The sequence below is a fragment of the Urocampus carinirostris genome, chromosome 16 (assembly GCF_059441175.1).
Source record: "Urocampus carinirostris isolate Australia breed hairy pipefish chromosome 16, RoL_Ucar_1.0, whole genome shotgun sequence".
In the NCBI taxonomy this organism is placed as follows: domain Eukaryota; kingdom Metazoa; phylum Chordata; class Actinopteri; order Syngnathiformes; family Syngnathidae; genus Urocampus; species Urocampus carinirostris.
Window position 1 is genome coordinate 7,907,990 of NC_142364.1, and position 25,367 is coordinate 7,933,356.

The following is a 25,367-nucleotide window of genomic DNA, read 5'->3' on the forward strand; positions in this document are numbered from 1 at the left end:
GCAGCGACCTCTCCCTTAATATTACTCTAAAATCATGTGGTCCCGACGGTCGAAATAGTTATTACTGAACCACAGCCTACTTTCTGAAGTTTCCATCAAATGGGAAATTTGAGAACTTTTAGATCCTCGAGTGGAGACCCAGTATTTATGCGTCGCAACATTTCCTTGCAGGCCAACCACCGGTGAGAGATCCTTCGTTAAAGATGATCAAAATTGCTTATTACAATCATTCATAGAACTACTTTAGTTAGAATATGCATTGAAAACGTTTTAGCATAGTCAGACAAGCCTGATAAAGTTGGATGCATTCAGCCATTAAACTAGCAATTCAATCTTTTGACATACAGTGGGACCTCGCTACTTTGCCGTTCCATGTTCACGGGTTCAGAGCTTCGCGGGTCTAAAAACTAATAATAATAAAATAAAATAATTTAAAAAAATGATATATATATATATATTTGCACGTCACACTGGGTATTTGTATATTGTATTCTTTTGGCTTTATTATTGTACTGTTCTCAGCTCAGGGATGCTGCTGGAAATGTGAATTTCCCTTCGGGAATGAATAAAGTATCTATCTATCTATCTATCTATCTATCTATCTGTCTCATCTCATCTCATCAGCTACACCGCTTATCCTCATTAGGGTCGCGGGGGGGGGCTGGGGCCCATCCCAGCCATCTCCGGGAAGTTGGCAGGGGACACCCTGAACTGGTTGCCAGCCAATTGCAGGGCACACAGGGACAGACAACTCATTCGCTCATTCACACCTAGGGACAATTTGGACCGGCCAATTCACCTGAAATGCATGTTTTTGGAACGTGGGAGGAAACCGGAGTGCCCGGAGGAAACCCACGCAAGCACGGGGAGAACATACAAACTCCGCACAGGAAGTCTGGAGCTGGATTTGAACCCACGACAGGTTCCCATATATATATATATATATATATATATATATATATACTGTATATATATATATAATTTTTTTTTAAGCATTTTTGAAGGGGCATCGCTACTCCGCAGATTTTCACTTTTCGCGGGTGGTTTTGGTCCCCATTAACCGGGTCTAAAAAAATAATAATTAAATAAAAAAATAAAAAAATAAAAAAAATTAAGCATTTTTGAAGGGACGTCGCTACTTCGCAGATTTTCACTTTTCGCGTGTGGTTTTGGTCCCCATTAACCGCGATAACCGAGGGATTACTGTATTCCACTTAAATCCAATTTAGGCTTTCAGATTTTTGTTGTCTATATTTTTGTTGAATGAAAATAAAGTCTGTGTATCTTTATGAACAATAAGAATAAAATAGGATTTAGGAGAATAACTGTCGTTAGCTGAGAAAAATGGAGAGTCAATAAAGCTGTTGTTCTCTACGTGTGCCTAAAACTTCACCACGTAATTAATGAGCAACTAAATGATTATCAAATCAATCGTTTTGTGAGCGTTTGGATTACAACTTCTTAAAAATCCTCAGAGTTTCAGGTTTTTAAAGGTAAATATTACCAGATTTCTTTCATCATCCATTATGAAAGCTTAATTATAGTTTGTGTTGAATCAAACTAAGACATTAAAATGTGTGACTCGATCTTTTAGCTGATTAATTCATCTAATTCTAATGTAGAACAAAACCTTTGGTCAAGTGTTTTGTTCTAAAATATGTAGGTTCAATGCTTGTATTGTATATGCTTTTAAAAGATGTAAACCCACCTTAGAAACAGTCAGCGGAACCCCAAAGTCCTTTCCTCCTTGTAGCCTGAAGCCCCATGGAGCCGAACCAGCAAGAGTGACACTGTAGTTGCTGCTCATGATTCACCTGAGACAATAAAAAAAATATATCTTAAGCATTTTCCTATGAAACATGGAAGGGTTAAGATTCCAACCGGGGTATATTTACAAGCAGGCAATAATCCAATTGGAAACAAACTATTGCCAGTATTTAGATTAAGTAAAGCTATGAAAACACTCAAATAAATCCAATTAGGGTATTTGTCCAACTGTGAGTATTCAGATTCCAATGGTTGGTCCGGTCCTTTCATATTTCAACGACTCGTGTGTGTACAGACACTCCCCTACTTACGGCCATTCGACTTACGTACAACGGTAGATACGCAAAAAATTTTCGGGAAGTCAAAAAATATCCGGACATTGCTGTAAGTTGGATTTTGTATTGTGTCCACCTTTTTCCGAGTACAGGACATTACTGTAGTTCTTATTACCGCTGTTACTGGCGTGTGGCTCTGTGAGCCCTCACCCAGCATCCACCCCAGAAGAAGAACTCCGCCTTCCTCTTCCTAGTTCGTGTGTAAACATTCTATACTGTATCTCCAGTGCGCCAAGAACTTTGACTATTATATTGTTTAATATCTCATGAATCCATTCAATATGGTTGGTGTAACGTGTAAAGAAAAGGCGAGGCCGTTTCTTTTTAAATGAAAGTGGAATAAGAAAGATTGATGCGGTTGAGAAAATGGTGGGAACTCTTTTTATCGGCCACTTTTTACCACGGAGTAGGCCCTCTTGAAGCGCATCTTCCAAAAGTAAGTTAAACTCAACTTTATTCATCTTGATAGAGCATATTATTTTATGAAAAGTCTATTTTTTAGTACAAAACAATACAGGTTTCTTATACAAGCCTCAAACATATTTATATAAACCTTAAACATACATCTCGTACAAAATATAGCACTGAAGCAACTTACGAAATAATTCAACTTACAAACGATCGTCCGGAACCTCATCTCATTCCTAAGTAGGGCAGCGTCTTAAGCATTCGAGTAATCTGATTACTTGTGCACCACTGCAGTGTCCCTTATCCGGTATATTTTTATGTCGCAAAGCACTGTGGGACTTGTAGTACAGGGATTTCTGTTTGTCTCTAGGCATTTAAACAATTCATTCGGATTTCTATTTGGATTATTACCTGCATGTAGACGTACCCAATGTCGTACACAAAAAAATAAAGTAAAAAAATCACGATTATATAAGTTTCATAATTTTTTGTAACTGCTCCGGAAACCTCAACCATATAACTGAAGGAAAGATTGTTTAGAGTATGTACCAACACATAAAACGGGCTAAAATGCAATCAACTATTGTGTGTATGATGGTCCGGAGAGTCAAGGGAAAGATTTGGGATGGCTTGCCAATGTTATCCTTAACCTCCGACAGAGTGGGAGACTTTTTGGCTTCAATCTACTCTGTGGTCTAGACCATATCCTGATGGGTCTGTATCCATAGAACACATTTCTTTAGCTTTTGTAAGCTTAAAAATTCTAGAGCGGATTCAAGACACACCCTGGGCGAATCAAGACCTGCCTTGTGCTCACGTACGGCTCAATGTGAACTCTATGAGAGATTTAATTTCATCCCCTCCTATTCAAAAGAAAAAAAAATGAATGGGGTAGCGCCAAATATAAGACACATGTGCACCTTTAGATATTTCATGCCTGATTAAATTTCACCAGTCCAAGCGCCATGAATTCCTCCTGAAAACTGTGAGCAATGAGACAAGGTTAAGTGCTGTCACACGTTCATCAATAAAATGCTCAGGAGTGGGAAAAAATTGCTTTGTCATAGTTACAAGTTTTTAATAAGTCAGGGTGTGACCTCTAGATAGATAGATAGATACTTTATTCATCCCCGAAGGGAAATTCACATTTCCAGCAGCATCCCTGAGCTGAGAACAATACAATAATAAAGCAAAAAGAATACAATATACAAATACCCAGTGTGATGTGCAAATGCCCACTGTAGCGTGTTGTATAGAGTATTTAAATAGTGCTACATAAAATACACACTGCAATAAAAGTATGGTAATATGCAATGTAGGCGGTGTGGTTTAATGTGGGCTTTTACTCTGCCGGGTAGAGTTAAAGAGCCTCATGGCATGAGGAAGAAAATATCTCTTCAGTCTGTCCGTAGTACAAGACAGTGACAGCAGTCTGTCGCTGAAACTGCTCTTCTGTCTGGAGATAATGCTGTGTAGTGGATGCGATGGATTGTCCACGATTGACCGCAGCTTTTCCAGTGCCCGTCTCTCATCTACTGTTGTTAGGCTGTCCAGCTCTTTGCCCACAACAGAGCTCGCTTTCCTAGCCAGTTTATTGAGACGAGAGGCATCCTTCTTCTTGACGCTGCCTCCACAACACGCTGCCGCATAGAAGAGGGCGCTTGCCACAACTGTCTCATAGAATATTTTCAGGAGCTTTTTGCAGATGTTGAAGGAGGCCAGCCTTCTGAGGAAGTAAAGTCGGCTTTGCCCTTTCCTACATAGAGCTTCTGTGTTGGCAGTCCAGTCCAGTTTGTTGTCCAGCTGCACACCCAGGTATTTGTAGGTCTGGACAAATATGACAGAGTCCAGCTGAGAGTCGGTTTGCAATCTACCCAGGGCATAATTTAACACAAACAACAGCGCAAGTGGAATAAAAGGAACTGTGACCTTCCCGACAGGAAGGGTGGAAGCTGACATGAAAACTTGACATCAAGAGCAGAGTCATTAGCGTGATACATCACAAACACGACACGGCAAAGAGTGATTGCGTTGGGAAAGGGGAATGCGGGGTCAGCTTTTCGACCGGCAAACAAGGAAAACGATTGAGAATCGGATTCCTCTGATCCTGCCAAATGTCTCACACATTTGTAACCTAAAGCTTTGGCGAGGACTAAGACATGAATACTTTTGCCTTGACAATCTCTGAAGAATGTCACATTGAAGTTTAAAGCACTTCCCTCTGGACCATCTGTTTTTTGGACTGAAGGTCTTTTAAAGTAGCCGAAGGGGGCAAAGGGTACAAGAAATGGAAACGTCTGAAAACGAGGACGTCAACAGTAGAGGTCGACCGATTATCGGTCGGGCTGATAATAAGCACCACTATTTGGGAATTTGATGGATATTCTTATCAGCATTTTTATTTACTCAACGAGCCAATTGTTTAGGCTCAGATGCAGCAGAGCCTTTCTCTCCGGCTCTTTTCCCACCCCCTGTCTTGGACGAGACCTAGCCCGCGCCTTCTGAATAAATAAGCGACCGGGGATGCATACACTGAAGGAGGAACTCGTGAGTCCCCACATGCCTTTGAATCAAAACCGATGATAATATTGAGATCTTGTGTCTATTGTGTCCAACATTAAGAGAAAGCATAAAAAGGGAAGTTAACTTGTTTTAGGGAAGCACGTTTAGGTGGAGACTGCTGTATTAGCTCTTATCATAACATTAGTTTGTCAATCAAGCGTGTGTTTTTGTGATTGAGAGAGAGCATAAAAAGCATGCTAAAGTGGAAGGCTGAATGATTAGCGCCCTTACCATAATTTCACTTCATCAATCTGGCTCTAAAACAGGAGTGGCCACACTTTTCGATGCACATTTCTTTTTAAGTCAATTTAAGTGATGTTGGTTGTATTATCAATTTCACCTTTTTATTGTTAAAAAAAAAATCAGGGAGCTATCTGAGTTTTTATGTGCATTTATAAAAGTTTGTGCCAAGCCTTATTGTCTTCCCTGCACTGTTTTTGGTTTAAGTATAAGATTAGTAGTCATTTTGTGAGGAAATTCTAATTTATTTACTGTAAAATTTTTCAGAGAGCCATTAAGTTTTTATTTCAATTTAGGACAAACTCTGTTTTTTACATGATTGAAATTTTCTTATGCCAATTTTTAAGATATTACAGCAAATGAATATCGTCTCCAAATATTGGTTATCATCTTCCTCTTAATTGGTATCGGCCCGAAAAATCATTATCGCTGAATCCTTAGTAAACACCAATCTTTATAGGTTAAAACCTCACCTTAATCAGGGTTCCTACAGCTTAAGGCAAGTTGAATTCAATACTTTTTAAGACTTTTTAATGCATTTTGAAACCAAATTTAAGACAAAGTCAACAAAAAACACATTAGACACAAATAAAACTAACAAAAAAAAACAAATGTCTTGCATACAATGCATCATGCCTCGTACACATTACTTGGCACGGCTTTTAGCCATGGCGAAAAACGTTAATCGGATAGCCATTTTTCATTAAATTGACACTTTCCCCATGGTCTAAAGTAAATGTCTCTGAAATCACATCACCGTTTTGATAGTTCATTTATTGTTGTTTCGAAATTTTGCAAGTTGTAAGTAATTTGATGAATTATTAAAAAAGACAATTAAAAAATGTTACTAAATCGTTTTAGTTCAAACCCATATAAATCTTAAAACTTTTAAAATCTGCCAATCAAGGCCTTATTTTAGAATACTGAATACAATGCCTTTTTAGACTTTTCAAGGATCCGCAGAAACCCTTTTAATACTTAACATAGCTTACCTTACCTAGTTCCATTTAGGTAGGCCTCAAGACTGTGACAGGCATTTTGTTTGAAAAGTATCAAAACACTTGTTTAAAAGACATCCATCCATCCATTATCTGCACCGCTTATCCTCAGTAGGGTCGCGGGGGTGCTGGAGCCCATCCCAGCTATCTTCGGGCAGTGGGCAGGGGACACCCTGAACTGGTTGCCAGCCAGTCGCAGGGCACACGGAGACAGACAACTCACTCGCTCATTCACACCTAGGGACAATTTGGACCGTCCATTTAACCTGACATGCATGTTTTTGTAATGTGGGAGGAGACCGAGTGCCCGGAGGAAACCCACGCAAGCATGGGGAGAACATGCAAACTCCACACAGGGGGTTCGAACTCACGACCTCAGAACTGTGCCGCACATGCGCTAACCACTGCCCGCCGTGCTGCTTGTTTAAAAGACATGTACATGTTAATTCAGAGGTTTAAAGTCCTATCTATAACTCAAAACAACGTAGAATTATTCAAATGCGACCATCATTAACTAAAATTGAAAGCTAGCTTAAATGTCATACCCATAATTTGGGAATTCTCCACATTGCTATCTCTGATGAGTTAGTGGGGCCAAACGCCAAAACATGGGAATTTCCATCATTGTGTGTGAAGTCTGATGACTTGTTGTAAAACAGGAAACTATTACCGAAACGCTACAAGATTTCCCATTCAGCTCTCCATTAGGAGCCACAACCTCCCTCTGTTGTCACGTTTGAAACATTAGACCAGTGGTGCGCAAACAACAGCCCATAAGCTAGCCACAGCCCAGATCCATTGAACAATACCAGAGAGTAGTTTGACACACATTTTTTTTACCATAAAAAATACTCAACCCTGGCCTGGGTGCATGTTTTTGACAGTAACAGGATTCGATCCCAGGTTGCAGCAGTAAAAAGCTCCTGAAAATATTCTACGAGACAGTTGTGGCAAGCGCCCTCTTCTATGCGGCAGCCTGTTGGGGAGGCAGCGTCATGATGAACATGCCTCTCGTCTCAACAAACTGGCGAGGAAAGCGAGCTCTGTTGTGGGCACAGAGCTCGACAGCCTGACAACAGTAGATGAGAGACGGGCACTGGAAAAGCTGCGGTCAATCATGGACAATTCATCACATCCACAACACAGCATTATATCCAGACAGAAGAGCAGCTTCAGCGACAGACTGCTGTCACTGTCTTGTACCACGGACAGACTGAAGAAATATTTTCTTCCTCATGCCATGAGGCTCTTTAACTCCACCCGACAGAGTAAAGGCCCACATTAAACCACACCGCCTACATTGCATATTACCGTACTTTTATTGCAGTGTGTAATTTATGTAGCACTATTTAAATACTCTATACAACACGCTACAGTGGGTTTTAAAACGTCACATTGGGTATTAGTATATTGGATTCCTTTTGCTTATTATTGTATTGTTCTCAGCGAAGGGATGCTGCTGGAAATGTGAATTTCCCTGCGGGGATGAATAAAGTATCTATCTATCTATCTAAGAACGCGGAACTCTTACCACTAGACCGCCAGTCATTGAAACATGTGAAACGTTCATGCTAAATTAGCACTCGTCTTTGGTACCGAGACTAAAAATATTGTGATTGTAAGATAGAATCTACTGCTGTGTTACAAATCATGTATACAATAGAGTGGTCTGACAACTAAGCTGAACTTGGAGCTGTTAAGAAAATTAATGGTACAACAGAAAGTTTACATCGCATGGACTTTCTTTCCCGTGAAGAACCCACAGAGTGTTATTTGGTATTTAGTTCATAAATAGTGTTATTTATTTTCAGACTTTTGTTCTGTGAAGAATCCAGAGAGGGTTATTTGGTTATTATTTATTTGAATAATAGTGTTATTGCTTATTTACAATATGTCAAGACCAGAACGGAGGCAGGACCCACTTGCGTTTTGTTTCTCACAAGTTTTATTAGACGAAAGGGAAAGGGTTGTGCCCACGATCCGGAGATTGCTAGACGCGGGAAGCAGGTCGCTCTGAACGCGGAAGTGGATCTTCCGTGTCGAGCGATGGCGGTGTCGGGAACGGAAAAACGGGTCAGTAGCCGGGACAGGGGAGCAAAAACGTGGTCGGGTCGGAAGCGAGTCGGAAGCCAGAACGGGAGAGTAGACGTGGTCAAGATCAAAAACGGGTCGAAGCCGGGGGACAGACGGGAGCAAAAAACAGGTGGGAGTCAGGGTTGAAAAAGGCTTGCCTAGTGTTAACTGAGGTTCGCAGACGGACTGACAACAGGTGACAGAAAAGAATGGGTTTAAATAGTGACAGGGAGCCAATCAGAGTCCGAGGCAGTTGGTGCCAAAGGAGCGGGCACAGGTATATCACATCGGTAATCATGACACAATACATTTTTACATTTAGGCACTCCTGCAATCATCAAACTTTGTTATGTTACAAAATGACCCTGGCCCCTCATCAAAGAAAGGAAAGGTTATGTGGCCCTAACAGGAAAAGGTTTGGGGACCCCTGCATTAGACTGTAATAAAAAAAAGTCTAGTGCAGGGGTCCCATGGGCAGCACGGCGGCGCAGTGGTTAGCGCGTGTGTGGCACAGTTTCAAGGTCTTGGGAACCTCCTGTGTGGGTTCAAATCCAGCTACCAACCTTCCTGTGCGGAGTTTGTATGTTCTCCCCGTGCTTGCGTGGGTTTCCTCCGGGCACTCCGGTTTCCTCCCACATTCCAAAGGCATGCATTTCAGGTGAATTGGCCGGTCCAAATTGTCCCTAGGTGTGAATGAGTGAGCGAGTTGTCTGTCCCTGTGTGTCCTGCGATTGGCTGGCAACCAGTTCAGGGTGTCCCCTGCCCACTGCCCGAAGATAGCTGGGATGGGCTCCAGCACCTCCGCGACCCTACTGAGGATAAGCGGTGCAGCTAATGAGAGAGAGAGAGAGAGAGAAAAAGTTCCATATCTTGACGATCACACAAATACATTCCAAATGAACGTTAATGAATACTGCATAACTATGTGAGTTATTCTAATCATCATCCTGCGATAATTGCATTTTTACAGCCCGTAGGGGTTATAAAGCACTTGATAAGAACTGAAATTGCAGATCTCACCGAGAGAACCCACGTATTTTTCCATTTGCTCCCTGATATGGAAAAGACAAACACTACACTCATGGCACCGCCTGCTTTGCAACCAGCATGGATGTCGTGCACAGACATGAGCAGCCACACCTTCTCAATTTTGACGATAGACGGCAGAGTTAAGTGCGGCGGGCGCATTCAACAAGTGCGAACAATGGGCCAAGAGAGTTCCAGTTCACTTTTCCTGGCCATGCTCCACTTCAGCCTTACCTTGTGGAACGGCACTTTACTGCACTTCTGTATTCCAGCACCGAAATAAAACCGAGATTCAAACCATCCCTTCTGCGTTATTCTTAAACAGATTGAAGAAATGTCAATAATAGATGTGAAAGCATAAGTTCCCTCCTTTTTAACTGATTAAAGTAGCATCAGCCAAAGTGTTTTGGGGGGGGACTTACATCTACCACGTGCTTAGTTTAAATGAAGGCAAGAATCTGATTGGAAACAGACTATTGCCTGTATTCAGTTTACCTTAAGCAATGTACCGTATTTTCCACTATAAGGCGCACATAAAATCTGATTTTTTTTTTTAAAGCTGACTATGCGCCTTATAATCCGGTGCGCCTTATATATGGATCAATATTGAATTACAAGGTCTCGCAACTTACGGTAAGCAGCCACCGACTCCATTTTACGCGTAGAAGAAGAAGTGCGCTGTGCATACTGGGAAATATTAAACAACGATTCTCTTTTATTTGCGCGTTTGTATAAAGACCTTGAAATGGCTCCTAATAAGAGACACGCTTACAACGCTGAGTTTAAACTCAAGGCGATCAGTCACGCAGTAGAACACGGGAATAGAGCAGCAGCGAGAGAGTTCAACATTAATGAATTGATGGCCAAGTAAGGAAGACTAAACAAAGTTTCCGTGGCAATAAAGTGAGATGTCCACAGTTAGAGGACACACTTGAACAGTGGGTTGTTGAACAAAGAGCAGCAAGTAGAAGTGTCAGTACAATAACTATTCGAATGAAGGCAACAGCGCTGGCACGGGAACTTAACATTAAAGAATTCAGAGGCGGTCCTACTTGGTGTGTGTTTACGTTTTCTATTTTACAGTTATTATGTTATTGCTTTATTGTTATTGTTTTGCACTTGTTGTTTTTGCACATTACGAGTGTCACTATATTGCGATTGCACTAACGTTTAATTTACCATAACAGTATCAGACGTTTTTTTGCGTGTTGACTAAATGGAGGAAAAGTAAAATGTTATGCCTTGCTGTTGTTCAAAGATGTTAAAGATGTGTCACGAAAATGCTTTACCTCAGAGAAAATAATAAAACGGTTGTTTATTTGTTTTTGGGAGTGAATGGAGTTGAGGAAAGCTTGTTTGTTATCCATCAATAAAGTTTGACTGACCTATCTGACTGTTTTGTTGACATTTCCTTTAGCGCGGCACCATCTAACGGTTGCATGACGTAACTACATCCTCTACTGTAGCCAAGTCAAGTTAAGTCACATTTATTTATATAGCTCTTAATCACAAAAAGGCTCAAAGGACTGCACAGGATTACAATTACAAAATTGCACAATTACCTGATCTTAAACCAGCATGCACCTATAGCGCCTTATAATGGGGTGCGCCTTATGTATGGAAAAAGTTTAAAAATATATCATTAATTGAAGCTGCGCCTTATAACACGGTGCGCCTTATAGTGCGGAAAATACGGTAAACGTGGCAATAATCCGATTAAGGTCCCGCTGCAAGTATTCCGATTGCAATGGTTGGGTAAATCGTTTTATTTTCTGATTACTCGTGCGTTTGGCACATGGAGGAAACAAGCATGTCATTGAATTTGGTGATTGGCATGAATTAAATCATCCTTTATTTAATGTCAAACGTTAAATGTGGAAATGGGATTTACTCAGGTAAGAATGTTGCTCTTGCTTTGCCATTGTAGTCAAAGCACTCACAAATGCATGTATAAGGGGTTATTTGTTTGTCTCTAGGCATGTAAATGATTTATTCCAATTCCTCCAAAAATCCGACTTCAGTCAGACTATTGCAGTCAGGACCAGAACGGAGACCCACTTGCGTGTGTTTCTCTTAGTTTTATTGGGAAGAAGGGAAAGGATAGTACAAAGGATCCGTAGATCGCTGGTTGCGGGAGCAGGTTGCTCAGACGCGGAAGTTGTATCCCCGTGGCAAGCGATGGCGGTGTCGAGAGCGGAAAAAAACAGATCAGTAGCCGGGACGGGGGAGCAAAATCGTAGTCGAGATCAGAAAAGGGGTCGGAGTCGGGAAACAGACGGGAATCAGAAGAACGAGAGAGTCAGGGTCAAAAAGCTTGCCTAGCGTAAGCTGAGGTTCGCAGACGGACTGACAATCGGTGACAGGGGTATAAAAAGTGACAGGTAGCCAATCAGCGTCCGAGGCAGTTGGCGCCGATGGAGCAGGCTCAGGTGCCTGGCATCAGTAATCAAGACAATTGCCTGCATTTAAACATATCGTAGTCAACTAAGTACTTTGGCGCAACAATCTCACAATGTCTCCCGCTAATTTATCTTAGTAACTGAAAAAATTGAAAGTTTTGCAATTAAGTTTTATCATGATCCTGTTACCAACTCAGTTTGGTAGAAAATTGCTGGAAGCAATTCTCAAGTCACTGGCAAACCAGAATGGTCTTTTTCTGAGCCTCAGTAGTGTATATATTTTTAAACCTTAAATGCCTTTATGACTGTAATAAACCCAAAGTCTACAAGCTTTGGAGCGGTTTAATAAGGCCACAAAAAAATCCCTGACATCACTCAGGCGATATTGTTGTTTGTACGCTTGCCGCACACTTAACGCACTCAATCAATTCAAATTGAGTGCAATAGCTTTGAATGTAAATACCATTCACAGCCTTGACTTTAACGTCCTTTTATACTGCGTGTGTTAGATTTACAGCTGTGTTAAGCCAAGTAGTTCAGAAAGTATTGATTAAAGAAAAAAAACGACTCAGTGAGTTTCAGTGAATGATCTCATGCACATTCCAAGAGACGTCAGGTGGCAATAGTTGGTTACATCATGTCCTCACAAAGTTCAATTCACATTCCATTTACCACTGTGTGACGCTACGGGTTTAAACAGAACGAGTATTACAATTCTAACCATTGATCGACGTCCCAACTCATGTTCCCTGTAATTTTCCAGGGGTCTCAGCGTTCACACAAAGTGGGTGAGCAACGCTTGAAACAACAGTGAGCAACCATAATCCCAAGTGTGGCAAGATAATTCATTATCAAACATGTCTAAAACTTGACATCACGTTACATTTTGCTGAGTTTCCGGCAATGCAAAATTATTTTTCTCTTTTGAATGAATTGACTCATGTACTATTGCAAAGGTTGTACGGCCTACAAACGTCGTTTGTTCTTACAATTCTTTCACAAGATATCCATTTCTTTTTATTTCCTGATATATTTTGTCGCATAATATTAACATTTTTGGGGCCTTATTTAGTCAGTTGTAAGATACAGAACTGTACTTAATCACATTTTTGAGTGGAAGTACAAGGTTGGCAACGAGATTCACTTGATATAATTAGAAATTATTTGAATGCAACACAAACTTTTCTTCTTTTTTCCGTGTTTTTTTTCGACTTTTTTGTAAATTCCTTTAAAAAAAATCTCATTGTGTTTCTTTTTTCCGAGCTGTTACTTTTTTCTTTTTGTTCTGTATTTACTTTTTTCGTACATTTCTTTCTTTTCTTTTTTTCTGGCTTTTTTCTAATTTTTTCCTTCTTTTTTCTCTTCCCTTTGTTTCTTTTTTTCTTTTCACTACTTTTTCATTTTGGTATTTTTTTCTTTTTGTTCTATTCCCCCCTTCCTTTAAGTCATTTTATGCATAATTTTACATAATATTTGGTCATGTTGGGATTAAAGGAGCAAAATCAACCTGAAAAGCCGCTTAGGACCCGAAAGAGTCGGTTCCTTTTAGTGAGCCGAGCCGAAGAAGCCGGTTCTCGACAAACTCTACTAACTTTACTCAACTTTGTTCTACTTCGACTCGACTTCAAAATACCGCATTTAGGACACAACGTCAGGGGAACCCGTGTATTTTTACCTTCATGCATTGCAACTTTGACTTAAGTCGCTTCTTAATTAGTAATTTTGAGCCCTCATTTTTGTGCGCAGGCTAGATTTTCTTGTGCGCGCAGCTTAGAGGGAACACTGGTCCCAACCCTGTTAGACTACAAACCGTCGTCATCCGACCATTTTTGGCAGACGTGCGGGTTGTTTATTACCACCAGTTCTCCTGTTGTTGGTAGGACAACATGTTCTGACTTGAATTTATTAAACAGCTTTTGTAAACATTCTGATAAGACTGATGTATTGAAGCCAGATTCTCAGATTCAGCATACTCCTGCCAAAATTCCATAGAGTCAAATCTCAGCTCCATCATTGTGGAACACGGCAGAAGGACAACTGACTCTGAGGCTGGCTCTAATCAGAATCGTGCAAGAGACATAACACACAAAGGGGGATTTTCTAATAGATTGGAATTACTTTTTAAAATCTGCCAAAGGGAGTGCAGTATACAAACACGTATTGGCTAGGTGTGTCAATACCGGCTTGACGTCATCTAAAGAGACATGACGTACAGAAAAACAATGACTCAGACGCTAGAGCGGGTCATGTAGTATCCTGACGGTTCTCAGTTCAAATATTGCCTTTTCAAAATCATGTGTTTTTGTACCCTTTGGCATTGGCCATGCCTCTGTCATTTTGCCCCCGGCACATATAAAGTTTACCTTCACCAGCGTGGGAATATGTACCGTAAATTCCGGACTATAAGCCGCTACTTTTTTCCCAAACGTTCAACCCTGCGGCTTATTCAGTGATGCGGCCAATATATGTAATTTTTCTAACAGCCGCCAGCGGCGCTCGAGTTCAAGGCACATGACGCAGCTTACAAGCTAAACGCAATCGAACAGTCCGATAAAGAAGGAAACAGAGCTACTGCACTCATTCTACCTTGCGAGCGTGGTTTTAGCATGTTTTGAATAAGGGAGCGTGGGACGACGTCTATATGACAAAGTCTCTTTCCCATACTAAAGGAGGACGACTTTGATGACGGCAGTTAAAGGGAGGAAGATGAGAACGGCTTACCGTGATTTCTACATGTACGGTACATTTTTTTAACAGACCCGTTATCTGTATTGCGAGCGTGTTGTTAGTAGCGTTTTGCTACCCTTCACAGAAAAGGTTTCGGATGAAAGTTATAATATTATTATTAAAGCTTTGAAAACTCTATTGTTACTATTTTAGAGACTTATTGTGATATGTTTTCTACGAGCGAATCAAAAAGAAGGGGCGGAGCAAACGCGGGCTGACGGGAAGTGTGGTAAAGCTGGGTTAAATATCTTTGTTGTTGCAGCGCACAATAGTGGATACCAGTATATATTTTTCCCACCCTTAACTTTGGAAATATACATTTTTTTCATTGGATTATTTTCAACGGGACCCGGACTTTAAAGGTCTGCATTAAATTCTAATTACAGGTATCATTTTTCGTTTATGATGCCAATTGTAGTGATTGAATTGTATACTATATTTACAGTTACGATCGCGGCACCTAGTCAAATTTGGGACAAGCTTTTGACTTGGCTACACGTTTTAATGTGGACGCATGCGGCTTATATACAGGTGCAGCATGTGTAAGGTCAAAACCAATGATGCCCGTGAAATGTATTGCATGCGGCCTATAATCAGGTGCGCTCTATAGCCTGGATTTTACGGTATTACATCATCCCCTGATCTAAAACCTACATGAGGGCAAGGAAAAACTCAAAAGCCTCAACATGAGGAAAATGAAGAAACCTTGAGAAGGGACCGCACATGAGGTCATCCCCCTTCCATGATGACCAGGCTGCAATGGATGTTGCAATAACAAATAATACAGATGTTGTCAACAAAGAATATAGGTTATTCATATGCTATAGAGTAGAAGTGTGTTTTAAGCTTAACTATGGATAAAATATTTAAAAGTATCAAAGAATATTATCGGAACTGTGTCTGTTATTCAGAAGTAGAAATATGTTTAAAGCTGGCATTTGAGGTTGATCTGTGCAAGTGTAAAATAATGTGTGACACTTTTTTTTCTCCATGCTGTTTATTCTTGGGCAAGGTAATTAAAATTAGGCTTTGATTGCATGCCAGTCTTTTAGATAGATAGATAGATAGATAGATAGATAGATAGATAGATAGATAGATAGATAGATAGATAGATAGATAGATAGATAGATAGATAGATAGATAGATAGATAGATAGATAGATAGATAGATAGATAGATAGATAGATAGATAGATAGATAGATAGATAGATACTTTATTCAAAGAATTGTCTTTATTGTTATTGATTACAACGTAGCGTACGTTGATTAACCAATGACACTACTGGATAAACATGTAATAATAGACTTGAGAGAGAAAAAAAATATGAAAATTGAATATTAAATAAAGGCAATATTTACAAGGTAGTGCTTGTATGCTGGCCTCTGGTTGTAATTGCATTATAAAATAGTCCAATGAAAATAATGAAATTTTATTTTGCAGCAATATTGTGGAAAAACTAAAAATAATGAATAAGATATGAATACAATTTTTCTATACATAAGAAAGATGTACTTTCAGTTTTGTATGCTTGTTGAATGCTCTTCTCCTTGAAATTCGATCTGCAACCTCAGTGGAACTCTTTAAATCTAGGCTTAAAACACACTTCTATTCTATAGCATATGAATAACCTATATTTTATGTTGACAATATCCGTGTATTATTTGTTATTGCAACATCCATTGCAGCCTGGTCATCCTGGAAGAGGGATGACCTCATGTGCGGTCCCTTCTCAAGGTTTCCTCATTTTCCTCATGTTGAGGTTTTTGAGTTTTTCCTTGCCCTCATGTAGGTTTTAGATCAGGGGATGGTGTCATATAGTCTGTAGTTTGCAATAATCTGGTCTGCGCAGCCCTTTGAGACTCTTTATGATTAAGGGCTATACAAATAAACATGACTTGATTTAACTTGGGAAGTGATGGCTGTGGGAAAGGAACTGTCTCAGACTCTGTTAAAGGATCTAAGGCGCTTTTTCCCTTGTGTAAACATTGACAAATGATTTACATGTCACTTCCAACGCACATTGAAATTCGCAAATAATCATATTCATATGAATGGACTACACTGCATGGGAAAGGGGGCCTTAACCTAGTAGCTCAAATATGACTCATCCATCCATCCATCCATCCATTCATCCATTATCAGCACCGCTTATCCTCAGTAGGTTCGCGGGGGTGCTGGAGCCCATCCCAGCTATCATCGGGCAGTGGGAAGGGGACACGATGAATTGGTTGCCAGTTCACAGAGACAGACGACTCACTCGTTCACACCTAGGGACAATTTGGACGTCTGTTTAACAATTGTGAGAGGCGGGACTGTTGTCATGGTAACCAGTTTGTGGTATAATAGAATAGAATAGAATAGAATATACCTTTATTGTCATTGTTAGTAAATGGGTTAACATATTGTGATGACGAAATTGGGCATGACATTCCAGTTTCACACATTCACAGTGAGGTAAAAAGCCAAGAAGATAAAGGAACAGAGAAGATAAGGTTATAAAACAAGGAGGATAAGGCTATAGTTATGATTTACATGATATTTACACAAGAAATGTCGGCATGTAGGATGTTACATATAGCATATAAAATAAGTGCTTTGGTGCCGTTTTGGGACATCACAATGACTAGGACATTGTCTTGTTTGTATTAGTATCCATCCATCCATTATCTGCACCGCTTATCCTCAGTAGGGTCACGGGGGTGCTGGAGCCCATCCCACCTATCATCGGGCAGTGGGCAGGGGACACGATGAACTTGTTGCCAGACACTCGCAGGGCACACAGGGACAGACAACTCACTCGCTCAGTCACACCTAGGGAGATTTCGGTTAGGCCAATCAACCTGACATGCATGTTTTTGGAACGTAGGAGGAAACCGGAGTGGAGGAAAACCTACGCAAGCACGGAGAGAACATGCAAACTCCACACACATATAAAATGCAATTTGGAATATAAATGTGTATAACAAGAACAGTGATATATTCAAAATCGAATTAAAATAGAATACATTATATGTACTTGTAAAGAACCAGACACGTTTAGCCGCACCCTGCTTATTAGAGTCATGAGACAAAGTCATAATTGGGTTTCTGTTTACTTCTCTATATTAGGATTTGCTTAACCCAGTTTTTTTTTTTTTATTACAAAACAAACAATCATAAAATAACTTTATCCTAATGTCACATAAAAATCGTTTACAGATGTCTATCGACTTACCCATGTTAATAAAAGTCATTCAAAGTCGTGGAGGTGAAACTCAAGTGTACGAAATAAAGCGACACCAGCCAACATCCGTCCCCGGGATCGAAGCGTCGACCTCGGCTTACCTTTGCCTTGCGAAGCCGCTCTCTGCCGGTGCTCGAGACGGGGAAGGGAGACGCGTCCCGGTCGGTCGCTCGCTGGGTTCTGAACCTGGAGGGCAACGGACTACACTGGCTGAGGCGAACCGGGACTTCCGCGTGTAAGTCTGACGGTGGGAGGGAGAAGGCAACCACCGGGGCGGGGACGGGAAGGAGATATTGCTGCCCTCCGGCGACAGAAGGAGGCGGGCTGGGGTTTGTTTGACTAACGTGAGTCGCCCCGAGGAATATTTATCTATATATTTTAACATTTTGTGTTTTTATTACCGTATGATTATTTGACAGTGGGCCGACTCCATAAAGAGAGTTGACACTTCTAAAAACGAAAGCTAACTATTATTAAGCTAATGCTAACCGTTACTATTTGACATGTAGGGTTACTTTAACTTGATTACTTTCAATTACTTTTGGATTACTCCAATACCAAATATGCTAATAAAAGACAAAATAAACTAAATAGGAATAAAATGATGGCTCACAACGCGTGGTAAGCTTTATCTCCTGGCTTTGATCTCCGGCAAAACTAACATAAAATGCGACAGAAACAAAATGAAAATAAATCCAAACAGCTTGCCGACATCATTTTTGCCGTTCCGTGTATTCGTTACTCCCCAAGCCTGCACAAAATGTAGTCATTTTATTCATATTTAGTTTAATTCATAATATAATGCATCAAAGCAAGTGAGCCGGCTCTCTTTAATGAGTTGAGCCGAAAAAGCCGGTTCTCTAAAAAGAGACGTACTTCCTTTCACTACATCAAACCGCTCGCTTCGTTTGCAACGAAAACAACTATACCGAGATAGAGGCTTCCGCGGCGAACTCGTTTGACTTGATTGATTTGCCGTTTCGTGATAGTCGGTGTATACCGGATGGTACCCATAATTGACAAATTTGCGTTTTTCCGTACAGATTTTCTCGTACATCGTACGCGTCTTAAAATGCATAATAAACGTACTTTGTATGGCAAAAACGTACAGGTTGACAAGGTATGCAACTCCATAAAAAAGTTAACACTTCTTCTCAAAACTAAAGCTAACTATTTCAAAGCTAATGCTAACCGTCTCTATTTGACATAATATGAACCCCATGTGTAAGTTAACAGCCAAACAGCTAACATAAGAGTTTAGTTATCAGTATTTTGTCTGGTTTATTAATTTCTATCATTTTATAACATAATTGTAAAACTCATTTGACACAGGGCTCGTAAATAATGGCATAAAAAGTGTGTCTTAGCTAGTGCACTGGGTGTTTTTCGGAGGGTCACAATGTCAAGAACCGGAACAGGTTCAGGACCCAAATGCGTGACGTTTCTCACACAAGCCTTTTAGTGTACGGGAAAATGGGGACGGGGAGTCATGCACGTTAGGCAGAAGTCTCGCGTGGAATGATAGGAAGCCAGAAGCCGACGATACCGATACCAATTGCCCGAGCAGATATTGGACGGATGGCGTCGATACAGGACGGGACAGGCAGGATTGATATCAAAACAGGATATCGAAATTAAACAGGACAAACTAGACGGGAACGAAACTGGAAACCGATATTAAACAACGGGACAGACAGAATTGATATCAAAACAGGATATACAAATTAACTTCTTGATAATATTGAAATTCTAAATTAAAAGATACTTTGTTTGTACTCATTCCCACAATATTTTTCTACTCATTTATTTATTGATGAAGGTATTACGTCCAACTTAAATTGACCATCTTTGATTTTATACTTACAACTGTTCACACAATTGTGAGTTTACACAACTTGCCATGGCAAACTTAAAAGCATGAAAAAAAATCCCAGGTTCAATTAAACTATTTGATTGTGCTATTGAAATGTTTACATTTTTAAAACCAAGATTTCACATAATAATTGATGAGTAATACCTTGCAATACACTTAAAACATATTATGTACTCAGAAGGGAAGTGTCACATTTGATTCTCCTTTACAAAAAAAACTGTGTACTGTATATAAATGCCATGGCTTAGGTACGCCCTCTAGCGGCCATCCGAAAGATGTGCATGCAGAATGTGCCCCAAAAGCCTGCAGGAAAAAATCTCATCTCATCAGCTGTACCGCTTATCCTTATTAAGGTCGCGGGGGGGCTGGAGCCCATCCCAACCATCTCCGGGCAGTGGGCAGGGGACACCCTTAACTGGTTGCCAGCCAATCACAGGGCACACGGGGACAGACAACTCACTCGCTCAGTCACACCAAGGGACAATTTGGACCGGCCAATTCACCTGAAATGCATGTCTTTGGAACGTGGGAGGAAACCGGAGTGCCCGGAGGAAACCCACGCAGGCACGGGGAGAACATACAAACTCCGCACAGTAAGGTAGCTGGATTTGAACCCACGCAGGAGGTTCTGACGACCTCAGAACTGTGCCGCTAACCACTGCGCCGCCATGCTGCCGCAGGAAAAACTGTGATTACTTATAGAATACTGTACAGTATATCCATTCCGAGAGCCTTCTATCAGAACTTAAAATGACACAGAGAATTTAGGAAATATATATTTTTTTAAAAGGAAAAAGGTTTGTATTCATATATGCTGCTCTTCCGATTGGATTTACTTCAAATTTTAGGCTTAACAACACATTACTGTCTGCCGCTGCGATGTCAGAGTTCCCACAGGAACCAAATTATTGATATGACGGGTTAAATTCAGCTGCTTTTGGATACATGTGAGTCATGTCAATTTATGGTAATAATCTGATGGCAGGCTCAGCTAGCTGCAAATTCCCCAAGTGCAAAGCTATCAGACCGCTGAAGCGCAGCAGATCCTTATGCTTCTCGGCCAAAGTACAAAAAAATAACAACAGACATCTCTTAAGTTAAATTTTAAAAGGACAGGAACAATACCTAATGGAAATTGTCGAAGATGCAATGATTGTAAAAAGCTGACGATGAATGGAGTCACTCGTTCAACAAATTCACATGATCCTGCTGATATCGCTCTCACGAGTCTTCTTCCTTTCAGCTTCAGTTCATACATCCATCCGTTATCTGCACCGCTTATCCTCAGTAGGGTCACGGGGGTGCTGGAGCCCATCCCAGCTATCTTCGGGCAGTGGGCAGGGGACACCCTGAACTGGTTGCCAGCCAGTTGCACCGACAACTCACTCGCTCATTCACACCTAGGGACAATTTGGACCGGCCAATTTACCTGAAATGCATGTTTTTGCGAATGTGGGAGGAAAGCGGAGTGCCCGGAGGAAACCCACGCAAGCGCGGGGAGAACATGCAAACTCCACACAGGGGGTTCGATCTCATGACCTCAGAACAGTGCTGCACACGCGCTAACCACTGCGCCGACGTGCTGCCCTTCAGTCCATACAAAATAATCATAAAAATGGATCGATTGCTTCAATACATGAGTGTATCTTGAAGTTTTTATTTGACTTTTGAAACAATTGCACAAAGAATATGTCAATAGCAGGTCAAATGTGCTCCCGCAGAAAGTAATTCAGTAAATGTTGCGATTACCAGTCAACGATGCATTTATTTGCCACTTTGCTCACTATTGGGGACATGTCATTATACTGATTCGAATATATTTAATGACCTTATGTGGTCGCCTGTTTGTAGAGCGATAAAAATACTCTGGAGAATAAAGAAACCACATTTCCTCATACAAAGATCGAAGGTTTTGTATACATGATTATTCAATACAATTTAATTTTAATAACTAAATTATGTAGGTCTGGTGCAGAAGAAGTCTAATCTTGAGCAGTAAAAGTACAGTATTCCCTCACCATTTTGCAGTTCTACCTGCACATTCTCTGTGGATATTTTTCAATAGTTTCTCGGATAAATACGCACTTAACGGAATCATGGCATCACTTTTCAAGCGCCTTTATACCCAAACCAATCGAAGAACTCCCGTCTGTTTCCCAGGCACTGATTAGAGAAACGTCACTCAGCAAATCAACAAAGTATTGTGCTTGTTAGTTCCAAAGGTGTGCATTGTTAACAATGTTGCGCTGGCACGAGCCTTTCCAGAAGCATGGACTTACACTATATGTGGACGGATGCAACTGGCATTTTCACCGTGGGGGCAGAAAATAAAACGGAACTATCCCAGAGAAATCAACCAATACACACAAGGCTTTCTCGGCGATCAATCCGGAGTTTGGGGGGGGGAGTGACATCATGCTCGTACCTGAGGCTTTTTCTTTGTTTCCTTTTAAAATTGTAGCATAAAAATAGTGAAAGTAAGAAGATCCCTTCTTCTACTACAGTTCAAAACACTAAACCCAAACCCCAAGAAAAATGAAAATAGAAGAGTTTATTTGAGTGCGTGTAATAATTGCACATACTTGCACGTGCATCATGAATGAGCTGACAGAAGCTGCAGTGATGACACAAGCCAGGAGATGGCATCCACAAGTAAAAACAATTCAAAATTCCGTCTAGCTCCTTTAATAACGGAACGGATTAATCCCAAAAATCGAGGGAATACTCTAGTTAAATGTCTATTCTTGTGGATTATTTGAAGTGCGAATGCGTATTAACTTGGTTTAATACCTTTTGGAAGCGGATTCCCAACCAATCGGAAAATGTTGCTCCTGTTACATCATCGTGACCCAAATCTGTCAGTCAAGAGTGAATAACCGTGCTGAGTGAATCGATTAGTTGGCACTCGCTATTTGAGGAAATGTAGTATTCCACGTTAAATTAAATCACTTAATTGACTTCTTAAACTTAATTTTACAATCCATGCGGTAGAGATCAGGACCAGATTGTGTCTTTGTTTATCCTCATGGTCCAGCAGCTCTGCCTTTGATGTTGTGGGACTGGACGCACTTTGTTGGACCTAGGCCCGTGGGACTTTCTCCTTGGCCCTGTGCTATCTCTGGCCCTCTTTGGTTCGTGTATTACCACAGTGTCTCTCGGAGAAGACCAGATAGTAGTCTTCTGACTCCTTTTTTTTTCCACTTCATTGAGCTTGGAGCGGCTCCATTATTTGGGTCACATGTTTGGCGTGCGCCTCGTTCTAGGAAAGGTGATAAACTGTCAGTTACTAGGTTATGATTGACATGACCATAGTTTATTTTTATTACTCTGTCGTTGATGGGATTTACCTGCTCCGTCATTGTGGTCTTTTGTCTTGGCTTTGATCTTTTAGCGCTCCAAAGGAATAACTGGACTTCAGACAAAGATTCTGGTCCATTGGATCGAGCTCAACATCACTCCACACCTGCTGGGATGGGCATGTTCAAAAAGCTTATTGCTTATTCAGGTGAGAATTGACATTTGTTATGGAGGCCATTTCGAGCCAATGACTATGAAGGAAAACATTTCTTACAGAACGAAAAAGAAAACATTCCCATATCAATTCCTTAAACCATTACTGTGCTAAATATATATAATAATTTAGCAATATTATTTTTCTTAAGGCAAATATCAGGTCCTTTATTTTTTGAGTTACTGATGAAACATGGCCGCAAGATGGCAGTCTTTACCAGAAACAGGTCCTATTGTGACTATGATATCTTGAAATATTGACTTGTATCCAGGGGTAAAATGACTACATTTTGTGCAGGCTCGGGGAGTTACGGAATACATGGAACGGCAAAAATGATGTTGGCAAGCTGTTTGAATTTATTTTCATTTTGTTTCTGTGGCATTTTATGTTAGTTTTGCCGGAGATCAAAGACATCAAAGCCAGGAGAGAAAGCTTACCACGTGTTGTGAGTCCTCATTTTATTCATATTTAGTTTATTTTGTCTTTTATTAGCATATTTGGTATTGGAGTACAGTAATCCAAAAGTAATTGAAAGTAATCAAGTTAAAGTAACCCTACCCAACCCTGCTTGTATCAGTCAGCATGGTTCACTGTAATCCCTTATTTTTCGCGAGGTTGCATTCCAAAAACATCCCGCATTTGTCAAAACCTACAAAGTAAAAAACATTGTTTATTTATTTCATCATTACTCAATAATACACCCAAATTACACAGATATGAAATTTAGACTTTTAAATCATTCAAATAAGTGTTTGAATACTATTTTTGTCACCTTCGGATATGCATGAGATTCCTGGAATTAAATAAACCAATGGGAAATAATTGTTGTTCTGTTATGTTTGTTTTTAAATGTAAAGTTAATAAACACTTAGTTGATTGGTTGGATCCCTTAACCACAAAGGCTGTAGAGCAGGGGTGTCAAACTCATTTTAACTCGGGGGCCACACGATAAAACAAACATTCTGTCAGGGGCCGGACTAGTAAATTAAAGAGAAAGAAAAAGAGAGATAAAGAAATAAGAGAAAGAGGGAGGGAAAAGGAGAGAGGGTGGGACAAAGAAAGAGAAAGAGAGAGAGGGAGAGAGCTTGAGAAACAAAAGAGATAAAAAGAGAAGTCATGAGAGCGGGGGAAAGAAAGGGAGACGAAGAAAGAAATCCAAAGAGAAATAGAAAGACAGAAGGAGAGAAGAGAGAAAGAAAGTGCGAAGGGTAGGAAGAGAGAAAGAGAAAAGAGGTTAAAAGACACAGAGAGAGAAAGAGACAAAGAGCAACAAAGGAAGAGAAGAAGAGAGACTCGGAGAGTGAAAGAGACAGAGACAGAGAGTGGGAGAAAAGGGGTGGAAAAGAGAGAGACGGAGAGTGAAAGAGACAGAGACAGAGAGAGAGAGAGAGAGAGAGAAAGAGAGAGAGAGAGGGAAATAAATACAAGTACAGTGTCTTTGTGAGAGGCACCTAGCTTTGGCAACATCAAATTGACATATTTCAACATGCAGCTTGTTTTTCTCTCGCGCTTCTCTGAGTGTTGTCTCGCGGGCCAGATTCAATCCCTTAGCGGGCCTGATCTGGCCCGCGGGCCGCCTGTTTGACACCTGTGCTGTAGAGGCACCAGTTCCTGTCATGTGGCTTGGGCAAGTACAGCCTGGTGGTGCCCATCCCTCTCCAAGCCAACATATGTAAACACTACGAGAGATTTACTCCTAGTAAAAAAAATAATATTGAACAAAAAATTCCTTATTAATCGTTTTATTATAAAATTTTACATCTCTAGATCATAATTTAATTGTGAGGCTCTGAAAAGACGCCCACCTCTCCAGCTAAGGCAAACTTTTAATGCTATTTATTTACTGATCCTTCCCCCGTGAGAATGTAATTTCTGCCATGTGGCCCCAGAGCTGAATTTAATGTAACACCCCTGCTCTAGATGGTGCTGGAATTGCACAAATAGAATCAGATCTGCTATGCATTGGTTATCTATGAAAATCATGACTGACTCGTGACCAAACATGTCTGGGTCCAAAGTTATTTAATTTATATATTAACGATAGTTTTAATGTTTCAAAACTATTAAAAATAGTAATATTGGCAGACGACACTAACATTTTCTATTCAAATGATAACTATATTGATTTGGTAACCTGCATTAATCATGAATTAAGTAACATAAAGGTACGGATGGATATAAAGAAATTATCTTTAAATTTAAATAAAACCAAAGTAATATTCTTT

General features: G+C 40.4%; 2 protein-coding genes and 1 long non-coding RNA gene across 7 annotated transcripts in view; 1 reads left to right on the forward strand and 2 right to left on the reverse strand.

Annotated features, from left to right (window-relative positions):
* Window positions 1–18,026, reverse strand: part of pdlim5b (PDZ and LIM domain 5b) — a 170,803-nt gene extending 152,777 nt beyond the window's left edge. For 3 of the 4 annotated variants that reach the window (XR_015852992.1, XM_088355341.1, XM_088355339.1), the window contains exons 1-2: window positions 17,860–18,024; window positions 1,709–1,814 (exon numbers count right to left, since the gene is read on the reverse strand). Coding sequence is in view for 3 of the 4 variants with exons in the window: in XM_088355341.1 (XP_088211467.1) it covers window positions 1,709–1,807 (99 nt within the window). In the remaining variant the exon portion in view is untranslated. Of the gene's footprint in view, window positions 1–1,708; window positions 1,815–17,859 lie in introns of all 4 variants that reach the window. The other variant, XM_088355340.1, reaches the window with a different exon arrangement.
* LOC148350115 (uncharacterized) lies at window positions 17,780–23,600 on the forward strand. 2 transcript variants are annotated; one of them, XR_015852993.1, is made up of 3 exons: window positions 17,780–17,993; window positions 23,023–23,136; window positions 23,535–23,600. It is a non-coding gene; the product is annotated as an uncharacterized LOC148350115 (long non-coding RNA). The 2 variants fall into 2 exon arrangements; XR_015852994.1 differs by lacking the exon at window positions 17,780–17,993 and adding an exon at window positions 18,034–18,102.
* The window catches only part of opn4xa (opsin 4xa), a 40,478-nt gene continuing 36,383 nt past the window's right edge, over window positions 21,273–25,367 (reverse strand). Inside the window, exons 9-10 of the mRNA XM_088355345.1 lie at window positions 22,979–23,097; window positions 21,273–22,890 (exon numbers count right to left, since the gene is read on the reverse strand). Of these exons, the coding sequence (XP_088211471.1) occupies window positions 22,987–23,097 (111 nt within the window). The 3' untranslated portion in view covers window positions 21,273–22,890; window positions 22,979–22,986. The remainder of the gene's footprint in view (window positions 22,891–22,978; window positions 23,098–25,367) is intronic.